Source organism: Giraffa tippelskirchi, chromosome 3 (genome assembly GCF_054371585.1).
Source record: "Giraffa tippelskirchi isolate mGirTip1 chromosome 3, T2T-mGirTip1v1.2.pri, whole genome shotgun sequence".
NCBI lineage: Eukaryota > Metazoa > Chordata > Mammalia > Artiodactyla > Giraffidae > Giraffa > Giraffa tippelskirchi.
Window position 1 is genome coordinate 48,263,989 of NC_137277.1, and position 24,982 is coordinate 48,288,970.

Below are 24,982 nucleotides of genomic sequence, written 5' to 3' on the forward strand. Positions count from 1 at the left end.
ATCAGTTCCTCCATTGGGGCGTGAAAAGATGAGATACTTGCCTGGAGGCTGCATCCCTGTGCTCAGGTCGTGTCCTGAGTGCCCAGGAGGCATCGCTTCAGTTCTCTGGGACACCAGCTCTAGCCTGGACGTGTCGCTAATGAGACTGTCTGGGGCCCCATTTTCCACTGTATTCTCACAACAAGTCCCTTCCCCTTAGGAATCAGGGCCTCTCCTTCACAGATGTTTCAGGTGAGGAAACAGAGGCAAGTGACACAGCCCAGGTCACACAACTAAACTCAGAGCCCCTGATCCATCCAGGGCTGTTGCTCCAGCTCATACTGCTCCTCCATTCCGCCTCAGCCTTCCCCTCTGCTGTCCAGAAGCACGGGGGGCGGCAGAACATGCTGACTCTGAGGACATCTTGACTGCAGAGTCCGGACCCCCACCACTCCTCTCTGTTCTACCAGGAATGCGTTCGGGCAGTACTGGGCACCTAGAGAGGCTGCACATGTGGACACAGTGGAACCGGATTGGCAAACACCTGGAAACACCCATCCTCTGACAGCTGAGGGGAACAGCCCACAATTTCCTTACAAATCAGCTAAGAAATAAAAAAAACAGCATGCCTTCTGTTCTGTTCCTAATGGGTATTGTCAGCCAAAGTAGTTAATGCAAATTAAAACAGGCAATGGCCTGAAGTGCTCATAGTAAAATTAATAATAGATGAGAACCTGACTGAGCAACCTCGTCTTGTTAGAAATCTGGAAAACTGCAAAAAACTGATCAGAGAAAATTAGACAAGATGTTAAAATTACACAGTCAAACTTGTTATTGACAAAGAATTGACAAGAACCAAATCTTCTTCATAAATCTTAGATCTGTAACACCTGATCCTGAAAGATTGGGTTTGGACAAAGAAGGAGAAAGTGGAGGAGGAGAAAGAAGGGAAGAAAAATCCCAAAACCACACAAGGAGAAGTACAATGGCAAAAACTGTGAGGTGAAAATGTGTAAAATAGACAAATTCAAAGAGTCGGGAAGGAGGTTGATCAGTGTTGCCAACGGCTGGGGGGCAGGGGAATGGGACAGACTGTTTCCTTGTTGGGATGGGGTTTCTTCTTGAGGCGATGGAAATGTTCTGAAATGAGACTGTAGTGATGGTTGTACAATGCTGTGAATATACTAAAAATCACTGAATTGTTCACTTTAAGTGGGTAAATTGTATGGTACATGAATTGTATTTCCATAACGCTGTTAAAAAAAAATGTGCCGTGGCCAAAATAAAACTGATTGATGAATCACATCTTTGCTGAATAATTCTTATGAAAAAAGAATTGATTCGGATGAAAATGACTTCAGTCAAATATAAAAGAAAACGTTGGCGATGGTTCAACTGCCATACATAACAAATTGATCAAGGAATTAAGTGGGCTTGATGCGGTTTGCTCTGGAAAATACCTACACAATGAAAGTTCATCAATGTAGGCATCATTCTGGTTTAAATGTTTGTGTTCACAAACATGAGCTTTAGGTTGAGAGGTCCCAGTGGCCCTCCTTAAGGAAAAGAGGTTATTGACAGAACCTGGTCCGAGGTTGAGAAGTATTTTTCTGGCTACCAGGGAATTCCAACCCACCTAGATTTTAACAGTACTCACCTTGCCTTGCAAAGCGTTTCTTACGCCTCATTTTGGCCCAGCGTCCAGCAAAGAGGGTGCTGACTCTCTTGGTCCAAGGCACCTGGCTGTCAGTATCTGCCACCCCACAACGGGGCCGCGTCATCTGACGCAGGGTGGCGGGGTCCAGCACCCCGCTGACGGGCAGCTGGGACACCCACTGGAACTCCCTGTTAGGAGGAATTGAGATAAAGGACCACAGCGGGAGGCTGGCTGGTGCAGGGGAAGGCAGGGAGCTTCCCTGGAGATAGCAAGCGGTGGGGGACAGGGAAGGGAGCCATGAGTATGACATCCTGGGCACAGGTGGGAGACCAGCCTTCTAGGAGGAAAGCAGCGGTGACCCAAGCTTTGTACGCCAGCATCACCAAGTCTTCCACATCCCTCTGCCTTACCTGATGGCATTACTGAATCGCGTGGAGGAAGGACTACTGGGGACCTGGTCACTGAGATATCCATACTTCTCCAGGAATGCCTGGGGGAGAGACAAACATCAGCTTTCCCCACACTGTAGCATCCTTTCCCCTTCCTGAGTCTCCTAGGGTCCATGGCACAGACTTCACGTCCAGGCTCATCCTATTCCCAACTGGTTCTATGAGCTACAGCAAAAAGAATCCTGGCATCAGAGTCAGAACCTGGACTCAGTTCCTGGCCACCACTGATGAGCTGCATATAGCTCTTTTTTTAAATTAATTTATTAAAAAATTTTATTGTTTATTTATTTGGCTGCACTGGGTCTTAGTTGCAACATGTAGGATCTTTAGCTGCCGCATATGAACTCTTAGTTTCGGCATGTGGGATCTAGTTTCCTGACCAGGGATCAAACCCAGGCCCCATGCACTGGAGCACAGCTTTACCCACTGGACCACCAGGGATGTCCGTGGATATAGTTCTTGGAGGCCAGTGGAGAGAAGTGTGTGACTCACTGCCCATATCTATCACCAGTCCAGCCCCTCAGGCGAATGAAGCACTGGGCTTCCTGTTTGCCCTTCTCATTGATAAAGTCCCATCAATGGATTAAAAAAAAAAAAAATGCCACCTCAGCTCCTGAATTCTTATATAGACACATCGACTCTTCATTTTACCCCTCTTTGCTATGTTACCTATCCAGAAATAATTTTCTGTCTTTCTTGTTCTCTTTGCTGTATTTCTTAACTCAGATCAACTCCAATCATAGCCGTTGCTTCAAGGGAAAGGTACAAGTTAGGAACAAAACCACACTAAGTAAGCAGCCCCTAAACCTTTGCAGGTATCCCGCCTCCTTCTTGTGGATTTCATTACCTCGATCTCCAGCAACCTCTACACCCTCTTCTCAATACAGCCCTATTCCCTAAAGAACCCTCATTCTAGACAAACTCTTTCCAAGTCCATTTTATTGTTTTTCTGTGCTAATTTATTGGTATTTCAGCACTATTGTTTCCCTCTTTCTCTTTGCATGTTGGTGATGGTTTAGTCGCTAATTCGTGTCCGAGTGACCCCATGGACTGTAGCCCGCCAGGCTCCTCTGTCCTTGGGATTTCCCAGGCAAGAATACTGGAGTGGGTTGCCATTTCCTTCTCCAGTCTCTTTGCATAGGTACACTGTTTGGGGTTGCACCTTGGATTAAAGGAGTTCTCGGGGCTTAATCTGGAAGACTCTTTATGGCTCAAACTAGTGTGGCATTATAGAATAACCGCTGGGCTTGGAATCAAGAATCTGTTCCCCACCATGACTCTGCTGGATGTCCAGGGACCTCTCTGAGCCTCCATTTCTTCACCCCCAGTGTGAGAACAGAAATAACCCCACTGGATTCTCAGAAGGATTAAATACAGCAGTGTCCATCTAGCATAGTTGCCTGGTGTAGTGGACACACAATACACAGTTGATCTGGCTGATCGACCTTAGTGGGGAAATCAACAAGAGACTTTTGGAAGGCAACCCCTCTACGAGACAGCAAGTGCTTTGAACAAGGCAGATGTGCCTCTGTTAATCAGGCCCTCTATCTCAGACTTGCCTCACGGTGCTTAGTTCTCTTCTGTGCCTCTTCCCTCTCCCTTGGGGAGGGTGGACAGAGTGGCTTTCTACAGGAAGCCAGGGAGGAATTAATGTTTCCTTAGAGGCAGTTTCGCTGAGTGAGTGACCTGGGAGAGACTGAGTCACAGGCTAACAGGGTGGCACTCCCTGTGTTCCACCCCCCAAAACCCACCTAGCCCTTATCAGGGAGTTGGCTCTGGTTCTGGAACTACGAAGCCTTGGACAGAGCGGGAGGAGAGGGGGAAGTGGACTAGTGGCGTCTCCTGTTTCCTGGCTGGGCTGCCAGAACCTGGTACTTTTGGCAGGCAAGGTGGGTGGAGGGCAGGATAGGGCTGGAGCCTTTTTCAGGGGTCTATCTGAGGGGAAGTTCTGGGCTGCCTGGTCTCTGGGAATCTGTGGGTTTCAAAGCAGAGCTGAATTTCCAGCAGGCAGAGCGTGCAAGTATCCAGGACACCAGCCAAGAGACACCAAAAGAATGAGTAAAAGAAATGTTAAGAATCTGACACTTTATATTCCCATAAAAGCACTGAAATGTTATAATGGGGATTATCAGGATTTCAGAACTCCATTATAGTTATTCTATGTTTAGTATGTGTGTGTGCTCAGTCGCTTCAGTCGTGTCCCATTCTTTGCAACCCCATGGACAGTAGCCCGCCAGGCTCCTCTGTCTGTGGGATTCTCCAGGCAAGACTACTGGAGTGGGTTGCCATTTCCTTCTCCAGAGGTGTTTAATATGCACATATTTTAAAATATTTTAGTTACGGGCAGGGGACCCTTAATACTGAGTGCCCTCAAGTTCTGTCGAGTGGAGGGAGGCCCACATCTCAGGGTGAGGAGGAGGCAGGGTTGAGATGCCCTCTGCTCCTGCAGGTCTCCCTCACCCCGTTCTGTGTGCCCCCTTTGCCCTGCCTCAGTTTCCCTCCTGCAAAGGTGAGAGAAACTCCCCTCTCTGTCTGGGAGAAAGACTAGGGGTGCAGGGCTGGAGGGCCTTCCCAGGTGGTGCTAAGAACCCGCCTGCCAATGCAGGAGACATAAGAGGTGCAGGTTCCATCCCTGGCTCGGGAAGATCCCCTGGAGGAGGGCATGGCAACCCACTCCAGTATTCTTGCCTGGAGAATCCCATGGACAGAGGAGCCTGGCGGGCTGCAGTTCATAGGGTTGCACAGAGTCGGACACGACTGAAGCGACTTAGCGCACACACACACACACACACACACACACACACACACACACACACACACTGGTGACAGCATGGCCAAGAGACCCCAGGAGAAAATGTAGGCTTGGGGGGCTGTGCTGTGCGCTCTCAGGGGCTCCCTGAGCTGCACCTGGGATCACCCCTGTCCTCCTTCACAGAGGCCATACCCAGGTGCTCCTCTCCGACTCGTGGTCCAACCATCAGGTTTTCTCTCTGCCCTGTCCCCACCCCGTCATGTCCCCCATGGAGCTCAGGGCTAGAGCTGCAAGAAGAGGAAGCTGGAGGGCTGTGTGCCTCCATGATTCACCCTCTCAGGTCTCAAAGTTTGTTCTAGCCTGCCTCACTCACTCACTCAGGGCTGGGGCCGCTTCCCTAGGGAGTCGCCTCCGTAAAGCCCTGGGAGTGGCTGTGGTGTCTGAGAAAAAGGTTTTCCTCAGACCCAGAAAGCTGAGAGGGATCAGAATTCCAGGGGTTCGAGTACTTCATCTGCCCTGACTTGTCCTGGGAGGGTGTGTAGAGCCCAGCCCACCCAGTGCCTGAAGGAAGGGGAAGTTCTGGCCATTTCTGAACAGGGCAAGACTAGTGAGGTGTAGCAAATGAATCCCAGAGCCCTGAGTCATGAGCCGGGCAGGGCAGGGGCCCTGGACTGAGCACTTGAACTTTATTCTTGGTGCTGCGAAGAACTGTGTGTCCTTAAGCAAGTCCTGTGTCTCTCTGGGCTCACTTTCCTCTTCTATAAAACGAGAGGGTTGCAAGACCTCCCTGGTGGTCCAGTGGGTAAGACTCCATGCTCCCAAAGCAGGGGGCCTGGGTTGGATCCCTGGTCAGGAAACTAGATCCCATATGATGCAGCGAAGACCCAGTGCAGCCAAATAAATAAATATTAAAAGAAATAAAGTGAGGGGATTGGATTAGAGCTAAGATCTACTCTAGTTCCTTCTATTATTGTAGTCTTGCTTCTGCAGCTGATTAGCTGTGTGAACTATATGACAGAGTTACTTAACCTTTCTGTGCCCCAAAATATAAAATGGGGTTAGGAATACTGCCTTATGTTTTTCACAGGAGCATTGTGAAAATCCAGTAAGAGGAAGCTTTGGGAAAGTTTTATGATAGTTGCTTCATTAAAAATGTTATTTTCCCCTTTACAGACACAAAACTGTATTGCTGGAAGGGACCTTTGGCAGATGAGTTGAGGAGGGACCAGCTCCCAGTCTCATGTCCACAGAGTGGCCAGGACATCCTCCATATCAAAGAATTGCAAGGACTTCTCTGGTGGCCCACTGGTTAAGAATCTGGCTGACAATGCAGGGGATACCGGTTTGATCCCTAGTCAGGGAACTAAGATCCCACATGCTGCAGAGCAACTAAGCCCGTGAGCCACAACTACTGAGCCCACACGCCACAACTAGAGAAAAGTCTGTGCACCACACCGAAAGACCCTGCATGCTGCAGTGAAGATCCCACGTGTGCCAACTAAGACCCGATACAGCCAAAGAAATAAATAATTTAAAAAAGAACTGCAGCAGCAAATATGAAACAAAGAACTTGGAAAATTGCAAAATGGCAAGCTCATGAAGAAACCACATTGCTTTACCTGTGATCTTTTCCTTCTCATGTTTCCTCTTGGTTTTAATCTTTCTATAGTGACTCTGTGTGATTGTGCTTATCATCCAATACATCTGTAGCCCTATTAGCTAAGTCAAGATGCAGGGGGTGATAGGTGATGTTCTGTCTTGGTCTGCGTGCTAAGGCGCTTCAGTCATGTCTGACTCTCTGTGGCCTTACAGACTATAGCCCGCCAGGCTCCTCTGTCCATGGGATTCTCCAGGCAAGAATACTGGAGTGGGTTGCCATGCCCTCTTCCAGCGGATCTTCCCAACCCAAGGATCAAACCTGTGTCTCTCATGTCTCCTGCACCAGCAGGCGGGTTCTTTACCACTAGAGCCATCTGGGAAGCCCAAGCCCTCTTTTGGCACGTCCCATGAATAAACATATTTTCTGGTCATCAGGATCACAGTGAGCTCTTGCCTACTGCAAGGTTTTCAGGGCATCTCACTTTGCTTGAGTGTCACAATTATGTCGCAAGAACATAGGCAGGACAGGTGTTGTTACTTCCATTCTAAAAATGAGAAAAGTAAGTCTCAAGGGAGTACAGTGTCTCGTATGCTGTGTTGTGCTTAGTAACTCAGTGTGTCTGACTCTTTGAAACCCTGGACTATATATACCCCTCCAGGCTCCTCTGTCCACAGGGATTCTCCAGGCAAGAATACTGGAGTGGCTTGCCATGCCCTCCTCCAGGGGATCTTTCCAACCCAGAGACTGAACCCAGGTCTCCTGCATTGCAGGCGGATTCTTTACCAGCTGAGCCACCAGGGAAGCCCACAGTGTCTCATACTTGAATCCAAATTTTTAAAAATCTATCCCAGGAAGTTTTATTTCACATTTAAACAAGTGATTTAGAGGCTTTACAACTGAAGGATCAGGGTCCAACCTGCTGTGGCCCCTGGGAGACAGCCCTCAGATTAAAAAAGGTAAAACTGGGGGTGTTTCTCGCTAGAGTCCTTCTGTCTCCTCTGCAAGCAGGAGCAGAGTGAAGAGGCTGCATAGGCAGGGAACTCCGGCTTTCAAGAAAGAGGCTGGGATCACGTCTCCCATGACATCCAAAGGGGCCCTCTGACAAGCCACAGGTATCCGGCAGCACTCAAGTATGTTCTTCACAAAGACAAACATCTGCTTCCTGAATTCACTGCTTTTGCTCTGACTTGTGGAACCTACTGAAGGCCTCAGGGCAGCGGGACCAGCTTGGCCCCTTTCCTTTATTTTGGGTGAAGACCTCCCCTTCTCTTCTGACTCCCTTCCTCTAACCCTCCTTTCCCTTGTCCCTGGTTCAGTATTCACAAAGTTCTGTCTGGGTATAACCTAGATACCTCTTACCGTAATCCCCACGCTTTCTTTCACTTTCCATCCTTAAGGAAGTTGGAAAACATTAGCTGCCCACTCTCCAGCCAGATCCCATCTTGTATTTGTTTCTAATGTCAAATAACCAGACTGTAAGGAGCCATGGTCCTCACTGGATGTGGGGTTAAGTTTAAGGCATAAAATAATGTCCCAAACTGGGGACTTCCCTGGTCTCCAGTGGCTAAGACTCCTAACTCCCAGTGCAGAGGGCCTGGGTTCGATCCCTGGACAAGGAATTAAGATTCTGAATGCTGCAACTAAGACCTGGCACAGCCAAATAAATATAAAAATATTAAAACAAAGAATGCACTAACTAAGGTTGTGTTTAGGAAGAGTCGTCCAATAGTCTCTCTCTTCTGTGTCCCTGCTTCCACCATCCAGCTTTCACTAGATGTCTTGTTTTTTTCAGACTGGCTTGACAACTGCTTTTCCATCAACTCGTGGTCCTCTGAGACCCTGCAGAGCCTCTTGTGCACCCTGTGAGTCACAGAGTGGAGCTCTTGGGAACGGCTTCCACACCCAGGCTTCTGGGTTTCTGACTCACATGGAGTCAGGCGAATGGCTCTGGGGTATGAGAAACAGACACTGCATCTGGGGGTGGATATTCCACAGAATCTCCAAAGTCTCCCTGGAGAGACAAATTACCCAGCTTCCTGTTGTACCTGCACAGTGGGAGTAGCTAGCTACACAGATATGGAAGGCGGCTCCTGGACACACTGCCTGGTTGTTCTAAAGTCCAAGCAATGCATGGTAGACAGACAGATCCCTTGGGACAGTCTGTACTGCCCGAGAACAGGACAGGGCCTGGCTGGGAATGGGAGGGGGGCTGGGGTGGTGATGTCATTCATTAACTCTCCGTCTGGCAACTCAGCAATGGAGGCGCTTCCTACTCACTAACGCTGTGAGCAGCCCTGGTTTTCCTAAGTGGGTAACAATGACCTTGTTCACAATGCAGCTTTGTAAGCAGTCAGACCCCTCCCAGGCAAAGCCCACTCCGGAAAACCCTTGATTTTATTTCTTTGTGTGCACACAGGGCAGACACAGAGCCATGCATGCAAGGCACAAGAATATACGCAGGACCTCCCTGGTGGTCTAGTGGCTAAGAATCCGCCTGCCAGTGCAGCGGACATGGGTTCCATCCCTGGCTCAGGATGAACCCACATGGTGCGGGGCAACTAAGACTGTGCCCACAAATACTGAAGCCTGCATGCCCTAGAGCCGGTGTTCTAGAACAAGAGAAGCCACTACGATGAGAGGCTCTCGCACTGCAAATAGAGAGCAGCCCCCAGTCACAGAAACTAGAGAAAGCCCACATGTAGCAAGGAAGACCTGGTGCAGCCAAAAATTTTAAATAAAAAAAAAATGCACACAGAGACATCCAGATGGATAGACATGGCCATAGGAAGATGAAACGTACGCACACATACTCGCAGAGGCACAGGCATACAAACACACCAAAGTTAAAGAAGGTTAGTGCTGGAGAGAATCTTAAAAGTCACCTAAGAAATTTAACTCCTTCGTTTTACAGAAAAGGAATCTGCAGAGCGGAGATGGGAAGCGTCAAGCTTAAGATCACACGGCTTGTTTCCGCTGTGTCTCTCCTTCCATCTCCAGAACTCTGACCTTTGCCTATGAGCTCAGCAGGACTGCTGGGCTTTGTTTGGGATCTGGCTCCCTGAACTGCCGTCAGGGACCTGAACCCGAGCAGAGAGCTGGGGTGATCAGGAGGCTCACTTTGTGTGGCTTCCTGTCTGTGGATGGTTGTATTTCCCCAAATGATCACAACACCTCCCATTCCCGTGCTCTCCTTGTGATGTAACTGCAACACCCCTCCCACCAATTGTGGGATTTCAGTTCCTTCGCCCCCACCTGGGGCTTGGGGGTCCAGTCAATGGAGTAGAGCAGAAGTGCTGCTACAGGAATTTCCCAGGTGGTCCAGTGGATAAGACTGCGTGCTCCCAATGCAGGGGGCCCAGGGTTCGGTCCCCAGTCGGAGAACTAAGATCCCACATACAAAGCCCATGTGCCACAACTTCTGAGCTTGGGTGCCCTCGTGCACCAGAACTAGAGAAGCCTACACACTGCAACATAGAGCTTGCACACTGCAAGGAAAACCCAGCGCAGCCAAAATAAATAATAAAGTCTTTAAGAAAAAAGAAGTGATGCCATGCAACTTCTTAGTCTAGGTCACAAAGACATACACCTTCTGCATCTCTTACTCTTCTCTCTCTCTACACTCAGCCAGGAAACCCAACTACCATGTTTAGAGGTAGCCCAAACTAGCCCACAAGCAGAGACCACATGGACAGGCAGGCCCACGTGGAGGGGAACTGAGGTCCGCAGCTGACAGCAAGCAGCAACTGCCCTCCAGACACTGCAGAGCACAGACAAGCTGCCCTGGGCCTTGTTTGAAATTCTAACCCACAGTAGCTATGAACACAATAGACGGTTCTTTTACTTCACTGAAATTTGAAGTAATCTGTAACGTAGCCATAGTAACTGCAATACCATTTCTTAGGAATTATAGCCTTGTTGTCAAATGCTGAAAATAGTTGCCTTACTATTTTGTCCTGTATTACTGCTCTAGGAGAACTAGTCACCAAGCCAGGACTTTAATTTGAAGCTCTGTTTCCCTGGTGGCTCAGATGGTAAAGAATCTGCCTGCAGTGCAGGAGATCTGGGTTGGATCCCTGTGTCAGGAATATCCCCTTGAAAAGGGAGTGGCAACCCACTCCAGTATTCTCGCCTGGAGAATTCCATGGACAGAGGAGCTTGGCAGGCTACAGTCCAGGTGGTCGCAACTTTCTAAGATAACACCAACAAGAACAACATTGAGAGCAAGTTTCTTTGATAGACTGTTTTCTACGTACTAGGCACGGTGCTGAGCCCAGAACGCATTTCACATGCATTATCTCATGAAACCACACCAAAATCTTGTGGAATAGGCATTAGTAACCCCATTATACAGAAAAGAAAACCGAGGCTTATAGAGGCTAAATAATTTACCTGTGGTTTTTTGTACACAGGTCTGTCTGACACTGAAGCCCATGCAACTGATCATATACAGAAACACATATAGACATACCAACGTGACACAATTTGCATATATATTTATGCATATAGGGACCATACCTATTGCACATTTCCAGAGTTCTTCATGCTTTTAAAAATATCTCTTGTTCTCAGAGGTAATAAAAAAATCTCCTTCCTTCAATTATGTTAAATGGACGGAAAGAGACTCAGTCTGCTAGATATTATGTTTCTCAAGCACACCCCAAGATGAAATTCTCTCCATCTGGGGCCACCAGAGGCATGGGCAGCAGAGATATGGTCTTTATTCTCCTGCCTGGGACCTGGACTTGGGAGGAGCTGGGGTGAACTCTTAACAAGACTTGGCTTGGTCCACAGAAGCCTTCTCCTGGGGCCAGAAGGACTCTGCACTTGATGTTGTAAGACACTAAAGTCAGAGAAACAAAGTGATTCTTGAACGTGAAAAGCAAAGAGCACAGAGCAAGAGACCAGTGCTTAGAAGGGGAGGGAGTAAGGAGTTGGAGAGAGGACCCCCTCATGGAAGCAGGGCCATTTCCAAATATTTCAGAGCAGTGATGGGAGCCGGCTGGTGGAAGGGCAGAGTGGTTCAGAGGTGGCCCTCCTCATTCTGCAGGGTTCTTACATTTGGGGATTCTCCCTCTTCTAGGGGAGGGGAGTGGGGATTCTGAGAAGCTTGCATCTGGCAGTTTCAGGGCAGGAATGATGCTCTTAGGGGAGTAAGAGTCTCAGGGAAGAGTGCTGGGCTCAGTCATTTAAAACTAGCCAGGACATGGAAGCAACCTAGATGTCCATCAGCAGACGAAATATACACAATGGAATATTACTCAGCCATTAAAAAAAATACATTTGAATCGGTTCTACTGAGATGGATGAAACTGGAGCCCATTATACAGAGTGAAGTAAGCCAGAAAGAAAAACAACAATACAGTATACTAATGCATATATATGGAATTTGAAAGACGGTAACGATAACCCTATATGCGAGACAGAATAAGAGACACAGATGCATAGAACAATTTTGTGGACTCTGAGGGAGAAGGTGAGGGTGGGACGTTCTGGGAGAATAGCATTGAAACATGTATATTATCATATGTGAAAGAGAACACCATTCCATGTTCGATGCATGAGACAAGGGCTCAGGGCCGGGGCAATGGGACGACCCAGAGGGATGGGATGGGGAGGGAGGTGGGTGGGGGGTCCAGGAAGGGGAACACATGTAAACCCATGGCTGATTCATGTCAATGTATGGCAAAAACTATTACAATATTGTAAAGTAATTAGCCCCCAACTAAAATAAATAAATTTATAAAAAAAAAACAAACAACTAACTTGGATCCCTACTCCTTAAAATAGCAGAAACTTCAGTTCTAATCCAGAGAAGAGATAAAAACACAGAGATGCTTCTATGGGGAAGAAAGAAATGAAACTGGTATATGCTATTACAATCACCTTTATCTAGACAATAGATGCCCCAAATTCATCTCTACCTCCACTTCACAAAAAGTTCCCTTGTGCAACCTACACCAAGCAGTTGAGTCCAAGGGAGGAAAGATGAGATGGGAAATCTTTAAGGGTCACTTCCACCTCCCCACCCACCTTTCTCAAGTTCAGTCCTGAAGCACTGTTTAAAGCTCCTTAGAAACAGCTCAAGAGTATGCTATTCTTGGGCCTCCCTGGTGGCTCATGGGTAAAGAATCTGCCTGCCAAGGCATAAGACATGGGTTCCATCATTGATCCAGGAAGATCTCTCATGCATCGGAGCAACTAAAGCCCCTGTGCCACAGCTACTGAGCCTGAGCTCTAGCGCCTGGGAACCGCGCAACTCCTGAAGTCCGCCCCCCGCTCCACGCTCCGCACCCCCCGCCCCGCACCCCTCCGCTCTCTAGGTCCTCTGCTCAGCAACAAGAGAAGCCAAGGCAATGAGGAGAAGCCGGCACACAACAACTAGAGAGTAGCCCCCGCTTCCTAAAATTAGAGAAAAGCTCGGCTCAGCAAGGAAAACCCAGGGAAAGAAGACTCAGCCAAAAACATATAAATAAAAAATTATTATTATTATTTTAAAAAAGAACATGCTACTTTGGGGAATTCCGCCATTGTCCAGTGGTTAGGACTCCATGCTTTCACTGTCAAGGGCCGAGGTTCAACCCTTAGTTGAGGAACTTAGATCCCACATGCCGGGCCAAAAAAAAAAAAAAAGGTGTGCACCTCTTACCTATTTTAGAGATGGGAAACTAGTTCTGAGCTTGGGCGCTCACCTGCCTCAGCTGGTCAGCTGCAGTACCAGCTCAGGGAGCCAGAGCTCTTCCCCGTGTTCCCGGTCGGGGCCAGCCAGCGGTACCCTCTCCCCACCAATCTGGGAGTCTCGGGAGCTTCTGACTCGGGAGGGCTCTGGGCGTCGGATGAATGAACTGCTAAGTCTCCCCAGCCTAGGCAGTGAGGGACAGTGGCTCCGCCCCAAACTAGGGTGTGGGAGTCCCCTCTCTCTCAGTTTTCGCCTGTCTATCCCATTTTATCGCTGACCCCCTCCCCGTGTCCTGGGAACCCGGTGCTGATCCGCGTGTCCGTGTGGTTCCAGTCCCGGCTTGGGGGCTCGGGATGGGGTGGGAGGGAAGAGAACGCTGCCCCCGGCTCTTCGCGTGCAGGTGTGAAGGGTGCGGAGGACAAGGGAAGGTCACGCCGGCTGTCAGCGCAGATGAGACGGCTGGGTGGCCTGACTGCAAAGTTCGGCCCGGTCCCCAGCGCGCGGACCCTTTCCGCCCGGCTCTCACCGCGTACCTCCGCCTCCCGACGCAGCTCCCGGCCTACGCGCTGGGCGTCCAGGCCGCCCCACAGCAGCAGCGGCAGGACGCGGAGCAGCAGGCCGACCCGCGCGGCCATGTAGCCACCGCCCCTGCGCGGGGCACCGGGCACGGGGCGCGGGGCAGCCGTCCGTCCGTCCGCCGCGCCCGGGCCCCCGCGGACGCTCCAGCGCTGCGCCGGCCCAGCGCCGAGGAGAAGGTTGCAGGGGCTCGCCTGTGTCCCGTCTCCGAGAGCCGGGCGGTTCCTCTGCGGCGCTACGTCGGGAGCCGGCTCGAGGTCTTCCAGCCCTGCAGTGCCGGCGCACGGATCCGAGGGCTCTGGACCTGGAGGCGAGGGAGGGGAGAAGAGGGGGCGGGACCCCAGCACTCCGGCCCCACCCACCAGCTCGCCTCCTGGAACGCGCGGTTGTGTTGGCGCCTCTTCCGCAGGCGGCGTGGCCTCGCCCCACGCGGATCCAGATCTCACTGCGGAGGGCAGGGGAAGGAAACGTCTTCTCCCGGCGGTTGTGACTATCTAAGACTTCGAGGAAGAGGGCTTCTGGCCTACTCGAGGGTCATCGATTGTTTCCGCTGGGCCGACGGGGACGGAGGCCCTGGGGTGTGAGAAAAGAGCCCTGGGCTGGGATCAGAAGACTTGAATTTGACCTCCAGATGTGAATCCTGCCTCAGCCACCACCAGCTCGCTGTGTGTCCTTGGGCAAGTCACTCACCCTCTCTGAACCTATTTTTCTCAGCAGTAAATGAAGATAATAAGAATAGCTACGTCATGTGATAATAGAGAGCATTTAATGAGAGAACAATGCCTATAGATAACAGAGCATTGTACCTGGCATCATGAAGTCCACGTTTTATAAATGGTAGGCTGCAGCTTATGACCTTATGACTGCAGAGGTCCGTTTTCTCCTTAATAAGGTGAGAGTGAATGATATTTAGTTTGCAAAGTCGCCTGAAGATCGAGAAAATGTTTTAAGTGTCTAGCTGAATATATCCCACACAATCGCAGTAAGGGTTGAGAGATGATTTACGTGAAAAGCTTAGTCAAATTCGTAGTAAGCCAGAATAAACTGGTTTTATTATCTGCCTTAGTGACTGCGGGCAGGTTACTGTCTCTCTTCCAGGCTCAGTTTGCTAACCTGTTAAAAAAAAAAAAAAAGGTCTAGTCAAAGCTATGGTATTTCCAGTAGTCATGTATGGATCTTAGAGTTGTACCATAAAGAAGGCTTCAGTTCAGTTCAGTCGCTCAGTCGTATCCGACTCTCTGCGACCCCATGAATTGCAGCATGCTAGGCCTCTCTGTCCATCACCAACTCCCAGAGTCTACACAAACCCATGTTCATCGAGTCGGTGATGCCATCCAACCATCTCATCCTCTGTCGTCCCCTTCTCCTCCCGCCCCCAATCCTACCCAGCATTAGGGTCTTTTCCAATGAGTCAACCCTTCGCATGAGGTGGCCAAAGTATTGGAGCTTCAGCTTCAACATCAGACCTTCCAATGAACATCCAGGATTGATCTCTTTTAGGATGGATTGATTGGATCTCCTTGCAGTCCAAGGGACTCTCAAGAGTCTTCTCCAACACCACAGTTCAAAAGCATCAATTCTGCGGCGCTCAGCTTTCTTCACCGTCCAACTCTCACATCCATACATGACCACTGGAAAAACCATAGCCTTGACTAGACGGACTTTTGTTGGCAAAGTAATGTCTCTGCTTTTAAATATGCTATCTAGGTTGGCCATAACCTTCCTTCCAAGGAGTAAGCGTCTTTTAATTTCATGGCTGCAATCACCATCAGCAGTGATTCTGGAGCCCAAAAAAATAAAGTCTGACACTGTTTCTACTGTTTCCCCATCTATTTCCCATGGAGTGATGGGACCAGATGCCATGATCTTAGTCTTCTGAACGTTGAGCTTTAAGCCAACTTTTTCACTCTCCTCCTTCACCTTCATCAAGAGGCTCTTTAGTTCTTCTTCACTCTCTGCCATAAGGGTGGTGTCATCTGCATATCTGAGGTTATTGATATTTCTCCCGGCAATCTTGATTCCAGCTTGTGTTTCTTCCAGCCCAGCGTTTCTCATGATGTACTCTGCATATAAGTTAAATAAGCAGGGTGACAATATACAGCCTTGACGTACTCCTTTTCCTATTTGGAACCAGTCTGTTGTTCCATGTCCAGTTCTCACTGTTGCTTCCTGACCTGCATACAGGTTTCTCAAGAGACAGGTCAGATGGTCTGGTATTCCCATCTCTTTCAGAATTGTCCACAGTTTATTGTGATCCACACAGTCAAAGGCTTTGGCATAGTCAATAAAGCAGAAATAGATGTTTTTCTGGAACTCTCTTGCTTTTTCGATGATCCAGCGGATATTGGCACTTTGATCTCTGGTTCCTCTGCCTTTTCTAAAACCAGCTTGAACATCTGGAAGTTCACGGTTCACGTATTGCTGAAGCCTGGCTTGGAGAATTTTGAGCATTACTTTACTAGCATGTGAGATGAGTGCTATTTCAGATCCTCAAAGATGATGCTGTGAAAGTGCTGCACTCGATATGCCAGCAAATCTGGAAACTCAGCAGTGGCCACAGGACTGGAAAAGGTCAGTTTTCGTTCCAATCCCAAAGAAAGGCAATGCCAAAGAATGCTCAAACTACCGCACAATTGCACTCATCTCACATGCTAGTAAAGTAGGCTCAAAATTCTCCAAGCCAGGCTTCAGCAATACGTGAACCGTGAACTTCCAGATGTTCAAGCTGGTTTTAGAAAAGGCAGAGGAACCAGAGATCAAATTGCCAACATCCGCTGGATCATCGAAAAAGCAAGAGAGTTCCAGAAAAACATCTATTTCTGCTTTATTGACTATGCCAAAGCCTTTGACTGTGTGGATCACAATAAACTGTGGAAAATTCTGAAAGAGATGGGAATACCAGACCACCTGACCTGTCTCTTGAGAAACCTGTATGCAGGTCAGGAAGCAACAGTTCGAACTGGACATGGAACAACAGACTGGTTCCAAATAGGAAAAGGAGTATGTCAAGGCTGTATATTGTCACCCTGCTTATTTAACTTATATGCAGAGTACATCATGAGAAACGCTGGGCTGGAAGAAACACAAGCTGGAATCAAGATTGCCGGGAGAAATATCAATAACCTCAGATATGCGGATGACACCACCCTTATGGCAGAAAGTGAAGAAGAACTAAAGAGCCTCTTGATGAAGGTGAAAGAGGAGAGTGAAAAAGTTGGCTTAAAGCTCAACGTTCAGAAAACTAAGATCATGGCATCTGGTCCCATCACTTCATGGGAAATAGATGGGGAAACAGTGGAAACAGTGTCAGACTTTATTTTTTTGGGCTCCAAAATCACTGCTGATGGTGATTGCAGCCATGAAATTAAAAGACGCTTACTCCTTGGAAGGAAGGTTATGGCCAACCTAGATAGCATATTTAAAAGCAGAGACATTACTTTGCCAACAAAAGTATGTCTAGTCAAGGCTATGGTTTTCCCAGTGGTCATGTATGGATGTGAGAGTTGGACGGTGAAGAAAGCTGAGCGCCGCAGAATTGATGCTTTTGAACTGTGGTGTTGGAGAAGACTCTTGAGAGTCCCTTGGACTGCAAGGAGATCCAATCAATCCATCCTAAAAGAGATCAATCCTGGATGTTCATTGGAAGGTCTGATGTTGAAGCTGAAACTCCAATACTTTGGCCACCTCATGCAAAGGGTTGACTCATTGGAAAAGACCCTAATGCTGGGTAGGATTGGGGGCGGGAGGAGAAGGGGACGACAGAGGATGAGATGGTTGGATGGCATCACCGACTCGATGAACATAGGTTTGGGTAGACTCTGGGAGTTGGTGATGGACAGAGAGGCCTGGCGTGCTGCAATTCATGGGGTCACAGAGAGTCGGATACGACTGAGTGACTGAACTGAACTGAACTGAGATGAGTGCAATTGTGCGGTAGTTTGAGCATTCTTTGGCATTGCCTTTCTTTGGGATTGGAACGAAGACTGACCTCTTCCAGTCCTGTGGCCACTGCTGAGTTTTCCAGATTTGCTGGCATATCGAGTGCAGCACTTTCACAGCATCACCTTTGAGGATCTGAAATAGCTCAACTGGAATTCCATCACCTCCACTAGCTTTGTTCGTAGTGATGCTTTCTAAGGCCCACTTGACTTCACATTCCAGGATGTCTGGCTCTAGGTGAGTGATCACACCATCGTGATTATCTGGGTCATGAAGATCTTTTTTGTACAGTTCTTCTGTGTATTCTTGCCACCTCTTCTTAATATCTTCTGCTTCTGTTAGGTCCATACCATTTCTGTCCTTTATCGAGCCCATCTTTGCATGAAATGTTCCTTTGGTATCTCTAATTTTCTTGAAGAGATCTCTAGTCTTTCCCAGTCTGTTGTTTTCCTCTATTTCTTTGCACTGATTGTTGAGGAAGGCTTTCTTATCTCTCCTTGCTATTCTTTGGAACTCTGCATTCAGATGGGAATATCTTTCCTTTTCTCTTTTGCTTTTCGCTTCTCTTCTCTTCCCAGCTATCTGTAAGGCCTCCTCAGACAGCCATTTTGCTTTTTTGCATTTCTTTTCCATGGGGATTTTCTTGATCCCTGTCTCCTGTACAATGTCACGAACCTCTGGCCATAGTTCATCAGGCACTCTTTCTATCAGGTCTAGACCCTTAAATCTATTTCTCACTTCCACGGTATACTCATGAGGGATTTGATCTAGGTCATACCTGAATGGTCTAGTGGTTTTCCCTACTTTCTTCAATTTAAGTCTGAATTTGGCAATAAGCAGTTCATGATCCGAGCCACAGTCTGCTCCCAGTCTTGTTTTTGCTGACTGTATAGAGCTTCTCCATCTTTGGCTGCAAAGAATATAATCAATCTGATTTCGGTGTTGACCATCTGGTGATGTCCACGTGTAGAGTCTTCTCTTGTGTTGTTGGAATAGGGTGTTTGCTATGACCAGTGCGTTCTCGTGGCAAAACTCTAGTAGCCTTTGCCCTGCTTCATTCTGTACTCCAAGGCCAAACTTGCCCGTTATGCCAAGTGTTTCTTGACTTCCTACTTTTGCATTCCAGTCCCCTATAATGAAAAGGACATCTTTTTTGGGTGTTAGTTCTAAAAGGTCTTGTAGGTCTTCATAGAATCGTTCAACTTCAGCTTCTTCGGCATTACTGGTTGGGGCATAGACTTGGATTACCGTGATATTGAATGGTTTGCCTTGGAAACGAACAGAGATCATTCTATCATTTTTGAGATTGCATCCAAGTACTGCATTTCAGACTCTTTTGTTGACCATGATGGCTACTCCATTTCTTCTAAGGGATTCTTGCCCACAGTAGTAGATATAATGGTCATCTGAGTTAAATTCACCCATTCCAGTCCATCTTAGTTCGCTGATTCCTAGAATGTCGACGTTCACTCTTGCCATCTCCTGTTTGACCACTTCCAATTTGCCTTGATTCATGGACCTAACATTCCAGGTTCCTATGCAATATTGCTCTTTACAGCGTCAGACTTTGCGTCTGTCACCAGTCAGTTGGGTATCGTTTTTGCTTTGGCTCCATCCCATCATTCTTTCTGGAGTTATTTCTCCACTGATCTCCATTAGTATATTGGGCACCTACTGACCTGGGGAGTTCATCTTGTAGTGTCCTATATTTTTGCCTTTTCATACTGTTCATGGGGTTCTCAAGGCAAGAATACTGAAGTTGTTTGCCATGCCCTTCTCCAGTGGACCACATTTTGTCAATCCTCTCCACCATGACCCATCCGTCTTGGGTGGCCCCACACGGCATGGCATAGTTTCATTGAGACAGACAAGGCTGTGGTCCGTGTGATCAGATTAGCTAGTTTTCCCTGTCGGCCGCCACCCCCGGCCCCCAGCCCCCGGCCCGGCCTAGCCCCTGTCGGCCGCCGCCCCCGGCCCCCGGGCCCCGCCCCCGGAAAACTATATTAGCAATGTAAAAAATTATCTTTTGACTTCCCCTAAAAAGATATAAGATATAATAATGTTTTTTTCCAAATATCAACATGAATCAGCCATAGGTATGAACATGGGAAGCCATAGATCCCTTCCCTCTTAAAGAAGGGATCTTCTTTAAGCTAAAGAAGGCTTAGCACCGAAGAAGAATTGATGCGTTTGAACTGTGGTGTTAGAGAAGACTCTTGAGAGTCCATTGGACTGCAAGAAGAGCAAACCAGTCCATCCTAAAGGAAGTCAGTCCTGAATATTCATTGGAAGGACTGAAGCTGAAACTCCAATACTTTGGCTACCTGATGTGTAGAACTGACTCACTAGAAAAGACTCTGATGCTGAGAAAGATTGAAGGCAGGAGAAGGGGATGACAGAAGATGAGATGGTTGGATGGGATCACCGATTCGATGGACATGAGTTTGAGCAAGCTCCAGGAGTTGGTGAAGGACAGGGAAGCCTGGCATGTTGCAGTCCACGAGGTCGCAAAGAGTCGGACATGATTGAGCGACTGAACTGAACTGAAAGAGCAAATGGCACAGTGATACCCACCACTGGGGGGGTCGATGTGGGGTTTAGATGAATTAATGTGTGTAAAGGTAATTTGGAATCTATTAAGATCTAAGCAAATGTAACGCAGTGTTCTTATCCTAAGGTTTAGGGACCCAGTAGTACACAAGATATTTCTGTATCGTTTAGAAAGAGGTAGGGGTTGGGGTGGGTGGGAATTCCCTAGTGGCTCAGACAGTAAAGAATCTGCCTGCAACGCAGGAGACTCAGGTTTGATTCCTGGGTTGGGGAGATCCCCTGAAGGGAATGGCTACCCACTCCAGTATTCTTGCTTGGAGAATTCCATGGACAGAGGAGTCTGGCAAGCTACAGTCCAGGCAATTACAAAGAGTCGGACACGACTGAGCAACTAACACTTTGAATTTAGAAAAAGAAGCCACTTGGATGGAAGAATTCTTGAATTTCCTTCAGTAAACTGGCAGGCTACAGTCCATAGGGTCGCAAAGAGTCGGACACGACTGAGCGAGTTCACAAATGTCACACACTTAGAAACAGTTCTTGTGGGCGGAGTATTTGGAAGTTGGCCCCGCCCACCTCCTCCCAACCAGCCAATGAAGAAGGGACACTGATTCTGGGCGATCCAATTAGAAGCAGGAGTTCCTCCGGGTAGATCCATAAGAAAGAAGCGCCCTTCGATGGCTCATAGTTCCGTGAGAAGGCACTGCGGAGTAAAGAGTTGAGGGTGGATTTCTTTGTAAATTCACGTTCACTCTTGGCCGGTGCCCTTGTGCACATCTGTAGGGAGCATATCTACCTGGAACGGAGATGGTGGACAAAGCCTGGGTCTTACCCTCAGAGAGCAGGTAGCCTGAAGCCAACGTTCTCAGCTAAGGAAAGAAAAGAACCGATTCAGGCCAAGTCCTGGGGTGAACCTGGGGGGCGAAGATTCTGAAGGGTTCAGAATTTAGAAGGGTTGCTAAATCTAGAAGGGTAGATCGAGTATCAGATTAACAAGTCATTTTTTTTAAATATTCATTTTTAATAAAAGGATAATTGCTTTACAACATTGTGTTGGTTTCTGCCATACATTAATATGAATCGGCCATAGGTATATATATGTCCCCTCCGTCTTGAACCTCCCTCCCACTTCCCTTTTCATCCTACTCCTCTAGGTTGTCACAGAGCACCGGTTTGAGCTCCTTCAGTCATAGAGCAAATTCCCACTGGCTACCTGTTTTACATATGGTAATGTATATGTTTCCATGCTACTCTCTCTGTTCGTCTCACCCTCACCTTCCTCCACTGTGTCCACAACTCTTTTCTCTATGTCTGCATCTTCATTGCTGCCCTGAAAATGGATTCATCAGTACCATCGTTCTAGATTCTATATATATATATGTTAATATACAATATTTGAGTGCTTCCCCGGTGGCTCATCAGTAAAGAAACTACCTACAATGTAGGAGACGGGGGTTCGATCCCTGGGTCAGGAAGATCCCCTTGAAAAGGGAATGGCAACCCCTTCCAGTATTTTTTTTTTTTTAATTTTTCAGTATTCTTGCCTGGAGAATCCATGGACAGAGGAGCCTGGCGGGCTACAGTCCATGGGCATGCAAAGAGTTGGACACGACTGAAGTGACTTAACATTCATGCATATATGACATTTGAACAACAAATCATTTTTAAGTATAAATATGTGTCAATGCAAGGCTTCCCTGGTGGCTCAGTGGTAAAGAATCCACCTGTCAATGCAGAAGACCCAGGTTGGATTCCTGGGTCAGGAAGATCCCCTGGAGAAGGAAATGACAACCTGCTTCAGTATTCTTGCCTGGGAAATGCTATGGACAGAGGAGTTTGGCGGGCTAGTCCATGGGGCCGCACAAGTGTTGGACAGGACTAAGTGACTAACCAAAAACAACAGCAATGTGTCAATGCAATATTTGGGACATATTTATAATAAAAAAGTATTAGTCATTTATCTGAAATTCAGGTTTAACTGGGCATCCTCTATTTTATCTGGCAATCCTAGAGTGTGTATGGGAGGCAGTGTCAGAAGGTTGCAGTTATGACATGACATATGGTGCCCTTGACCAACAGATGGACTTTGACAGACCAGATGTGGCTTTGCTTTGGGGCAGGAAGCTCTGAGGAGCACCAATTGGTAAGGACACTGAGGGCCAAGCTGGAAGCAACATCAGGTTTGCCAATTTTTTCTCCAGGCAACGTTTGCCATCCCTTCCTCCACCACATCCCTGGGGTTCTCCATTCAGCTGCACTGGCGGGAGAGGGGAAGGCAGGAAGCAGGGGTTCTCCAGAAGCTGAAGGTCTGGAAGGAGACAGGCTCAGCCCCATGGAGAGCTGACCCTGCTTTCTCTGCATCCCAGGTTAGCCTTGGTCCAGAGACCTGAACACTAGCACCACTTCTGCATTTGGAAGTTGCCTTCCTCTGCTTTCCCTTTGTGTCCTTTAAAAAGAAATTAAAAAATATTTTTACTTATCTGGCTGTGCCAGGTCTTAGTTGCCGCATGTGGGATCTTCTATCTTCATTGTGGCATGTGGGATCTTTAGATGTGGCATTTGAACTCTAGTTGTGGCATGTGAATCTAGTTCCCCCGACCAGGGATTGAACATGGGCCCCCTGCATTGGGAGCATGGAGTCTCACCAGGAAAATCTCTTCCTTGGTGTCCTTGGTTAGATTATTTCATCTCATCCTCACCTCTCCCCACTCCACTTCTGCTTGTGGTCACTTGGAGATGCCATCAGACTTGGCAATGTCTGCAAGAGTTTGTGCAGAAGCTTCCTCCTACTCCCACCCCCACATCCACCCTGGGCTTCAACCATGCCTTTGTGTGGGATATGTCTGTTTCCCAGAAAGACAGTGCGTACCCAGGTTAGTACCTGGGTAGCAGGAAGTTCAGTTCCCCATCTGCCTCTGAATCTTGCTCATAGATCTCAGAGCACCAAATTCTATGATCTTCCGGAATCCAGGGTCGTATGCACCTCCACAATGGACTTGCTGTATGTTTTTACTTTCTAGGACACATCTTGAGGACACTTTGGATGGTGTGAAGGAGGGCGGTTGGCCATGTGAGAGGGAGGCTGAGGGGGAAAGGAAAATGAGAAAGGCAGGGCAGTTTATTGAAAAGAGAGTATCCACAGCAACGGTATCAGAAGTCTGATGGCAGGAGAATGGCTTTGGAGCGGGAATCCTTAAAGCGTGAACCAAAATCACCTTCATCCAAAATAATACTCTGATGACAAGTCCATTTATTTATCCGATACCATTATTTCTTCCTCTGGTGGGAGTGGGGGTGGAGGTGGGAAGGAGTATTTGGAGCAAATAATAAAGGCTAATGCTTGCTGGGAGAAGGCAATGGCACCCCACTCCAGTACTCTTGCCTGGAGAATCCCATGGACCGAGGAGCCTGGTGGGCTGCAGTTCATGGGGTCGCCAAGAGTCGGACATGACTGAGCGACTTCACTTTCACTTTTCACTTTCGTGCATTGGAGAAGGAAATGGCAACCCACTCCAGTATTCTTGCCTGGAGAATCCCAGGGATGGGGGAGCCTGGTGGGCTGCTGTTTATGGGGTCACACAGAGTCGGACACGACTAAAGCGACTTAGCAGCAGCAATGCTTGCTGAGAAATTAACATGTACCATGTATGTGCTATGTGCCTTACATAAATCATCTTATTGTATCTTTTCAGCTTCCTTATGAGATAGCTACTCACACAAGCATACTTATTTTACAGATGAGGAAGGTGAGACACAGAGAGATTATATAACTTGTCCAAGATCACAAATCTAACAATGGAGCCAGGGTTCAAACCTGGATAGTACAGCTCCAGATCTTGGGCCCTAAACACTATACTATCCTGCCTCAAGTTCAAATTTATAAAATGAAATTCTTGGGAATTCCCTGGCAGTCCAGTGGTCAGTTCTATTTCGAAAGGCACAGTTTGATCTCTAGTCAGGGAACTAAGATCCTGCATGCCAAGTGGCCAAAACAAAAACAAAAAACTTACTTAGGGATATACATTAAAGTCGATTCTAGATTTTGGTCTTTTAAAATGCAGTTCTTGAACACCTGCATTAAATCATCTGGAGACACTTGTTAAAAATTCAGATTCCTGAGCCCTACTCCAGACCTACTGGATCACTAAATACTAGAATCCAATGTTTAAGAGGAAAATAGGGAAACTTCCCTGATGGTCTAGTAGTTAAGAATCTGCCTTGCAAAGCAGGGGAGGAACTAAGATCCCACATGCCTCATGGCAACTAAGCCCGTGCACCAAAACTACTGAGTCCATGCACCATAACTAGAGAATCCAGGTACCACAATGAAAGATCCCCCACGACTTCAGGAAGAACCCGTGTGTCACAACTAAGACCCCACACAACCAAAAAAATATTAAAAAAAAAAAAAGAAAAGGAGGAAAACAGCTCTAGGTTTTCCCAGATTCTGGCTCTCTCATTTCCTCCTTCCCCATCTTGGTTGAGCGGGTTCCTGACCCAACTAGTCCTTTCCATAGCTCCTCTTCAAAGAGAGTTACTTCCATCCCCCCTCCCTGGACTGGGGCTCATTTCAGGTCCACAGTGCCTCCTAGCCCTCCCAGATTAGACAGGACTTCTGAGGAACTCATGCTGGGGCTGTCTGGCCATTCCTTCCTCCCTGTCAGAAGGCAGCAGCTGGCCATCGAGTCCTCTTCCGGATCGGGACCCCATGAATCAGTCAGGATGTGTGGACCTGGAAGAGGCCCCACTGGGCCTCAGTTTCTCTTTTCATAATATGAGAAACAGTCAGGTCTGTCTCTGCTCC

At 47.9% G+C, this 24,982-nt stretch overlaps 2 protein-coding genes across 4 annotated transcripts in view; one reads left to right on the forward strand and one right to left on the reverse strand.

The window, feature by feature from the left end:
• C3H17orf50 (chromosome 3 C17orf50 homolog) overlaps nucleotides 1-1,284 on the forward strand; it is a 17,129-nt gene extending 15,845 nt beyond the window's left edge. The window contains exon 6 of the transcript XR_014080640.1: nucleotides 859-1,284. The gene's annotated coding sequence lies outside the window, so the exon portion shown is untranslated. The remainder of the gene's footprint in view (nucleotides 1-858) is intronic.
• Nucleotides 1-13,964, reverse strand: part of MMP28 (matrix metallopeptidase 28) — a 25,912-nt gene extending 11,948 nt beyond the window's left edge. For all 3 annotated transcript variants that reach the window (XM_081584476.1, XM_081584478.1, XM_081584477.1), the window contains exons 1-3: nucleotides 13,647-13,964; nucleotides 2,047-2,126; nucleotides 1,637-1,824 (exon numbers count right to left, since the gene is read on the reverse strand). In XM_081584476.1, coding sequence (XP_081440602.1) covers nucleotides 1,637-1,824; nucleotides 2,047-2,126; nucleotides 13,647-13,748 — 370 coding nt within the window. In that variant the 5' untranslated portion in view covers nucleotides 13,749-13,964. The remainder of the gene's footprint in view (nucleotides 1-1,636; nucleotides 1,825-2,046; nucleotides 2,127-13,646) is intronic.
• Between the last annotated feature and the right edge of the window lie 11,018 nt (nucleotides 13,965-24,982).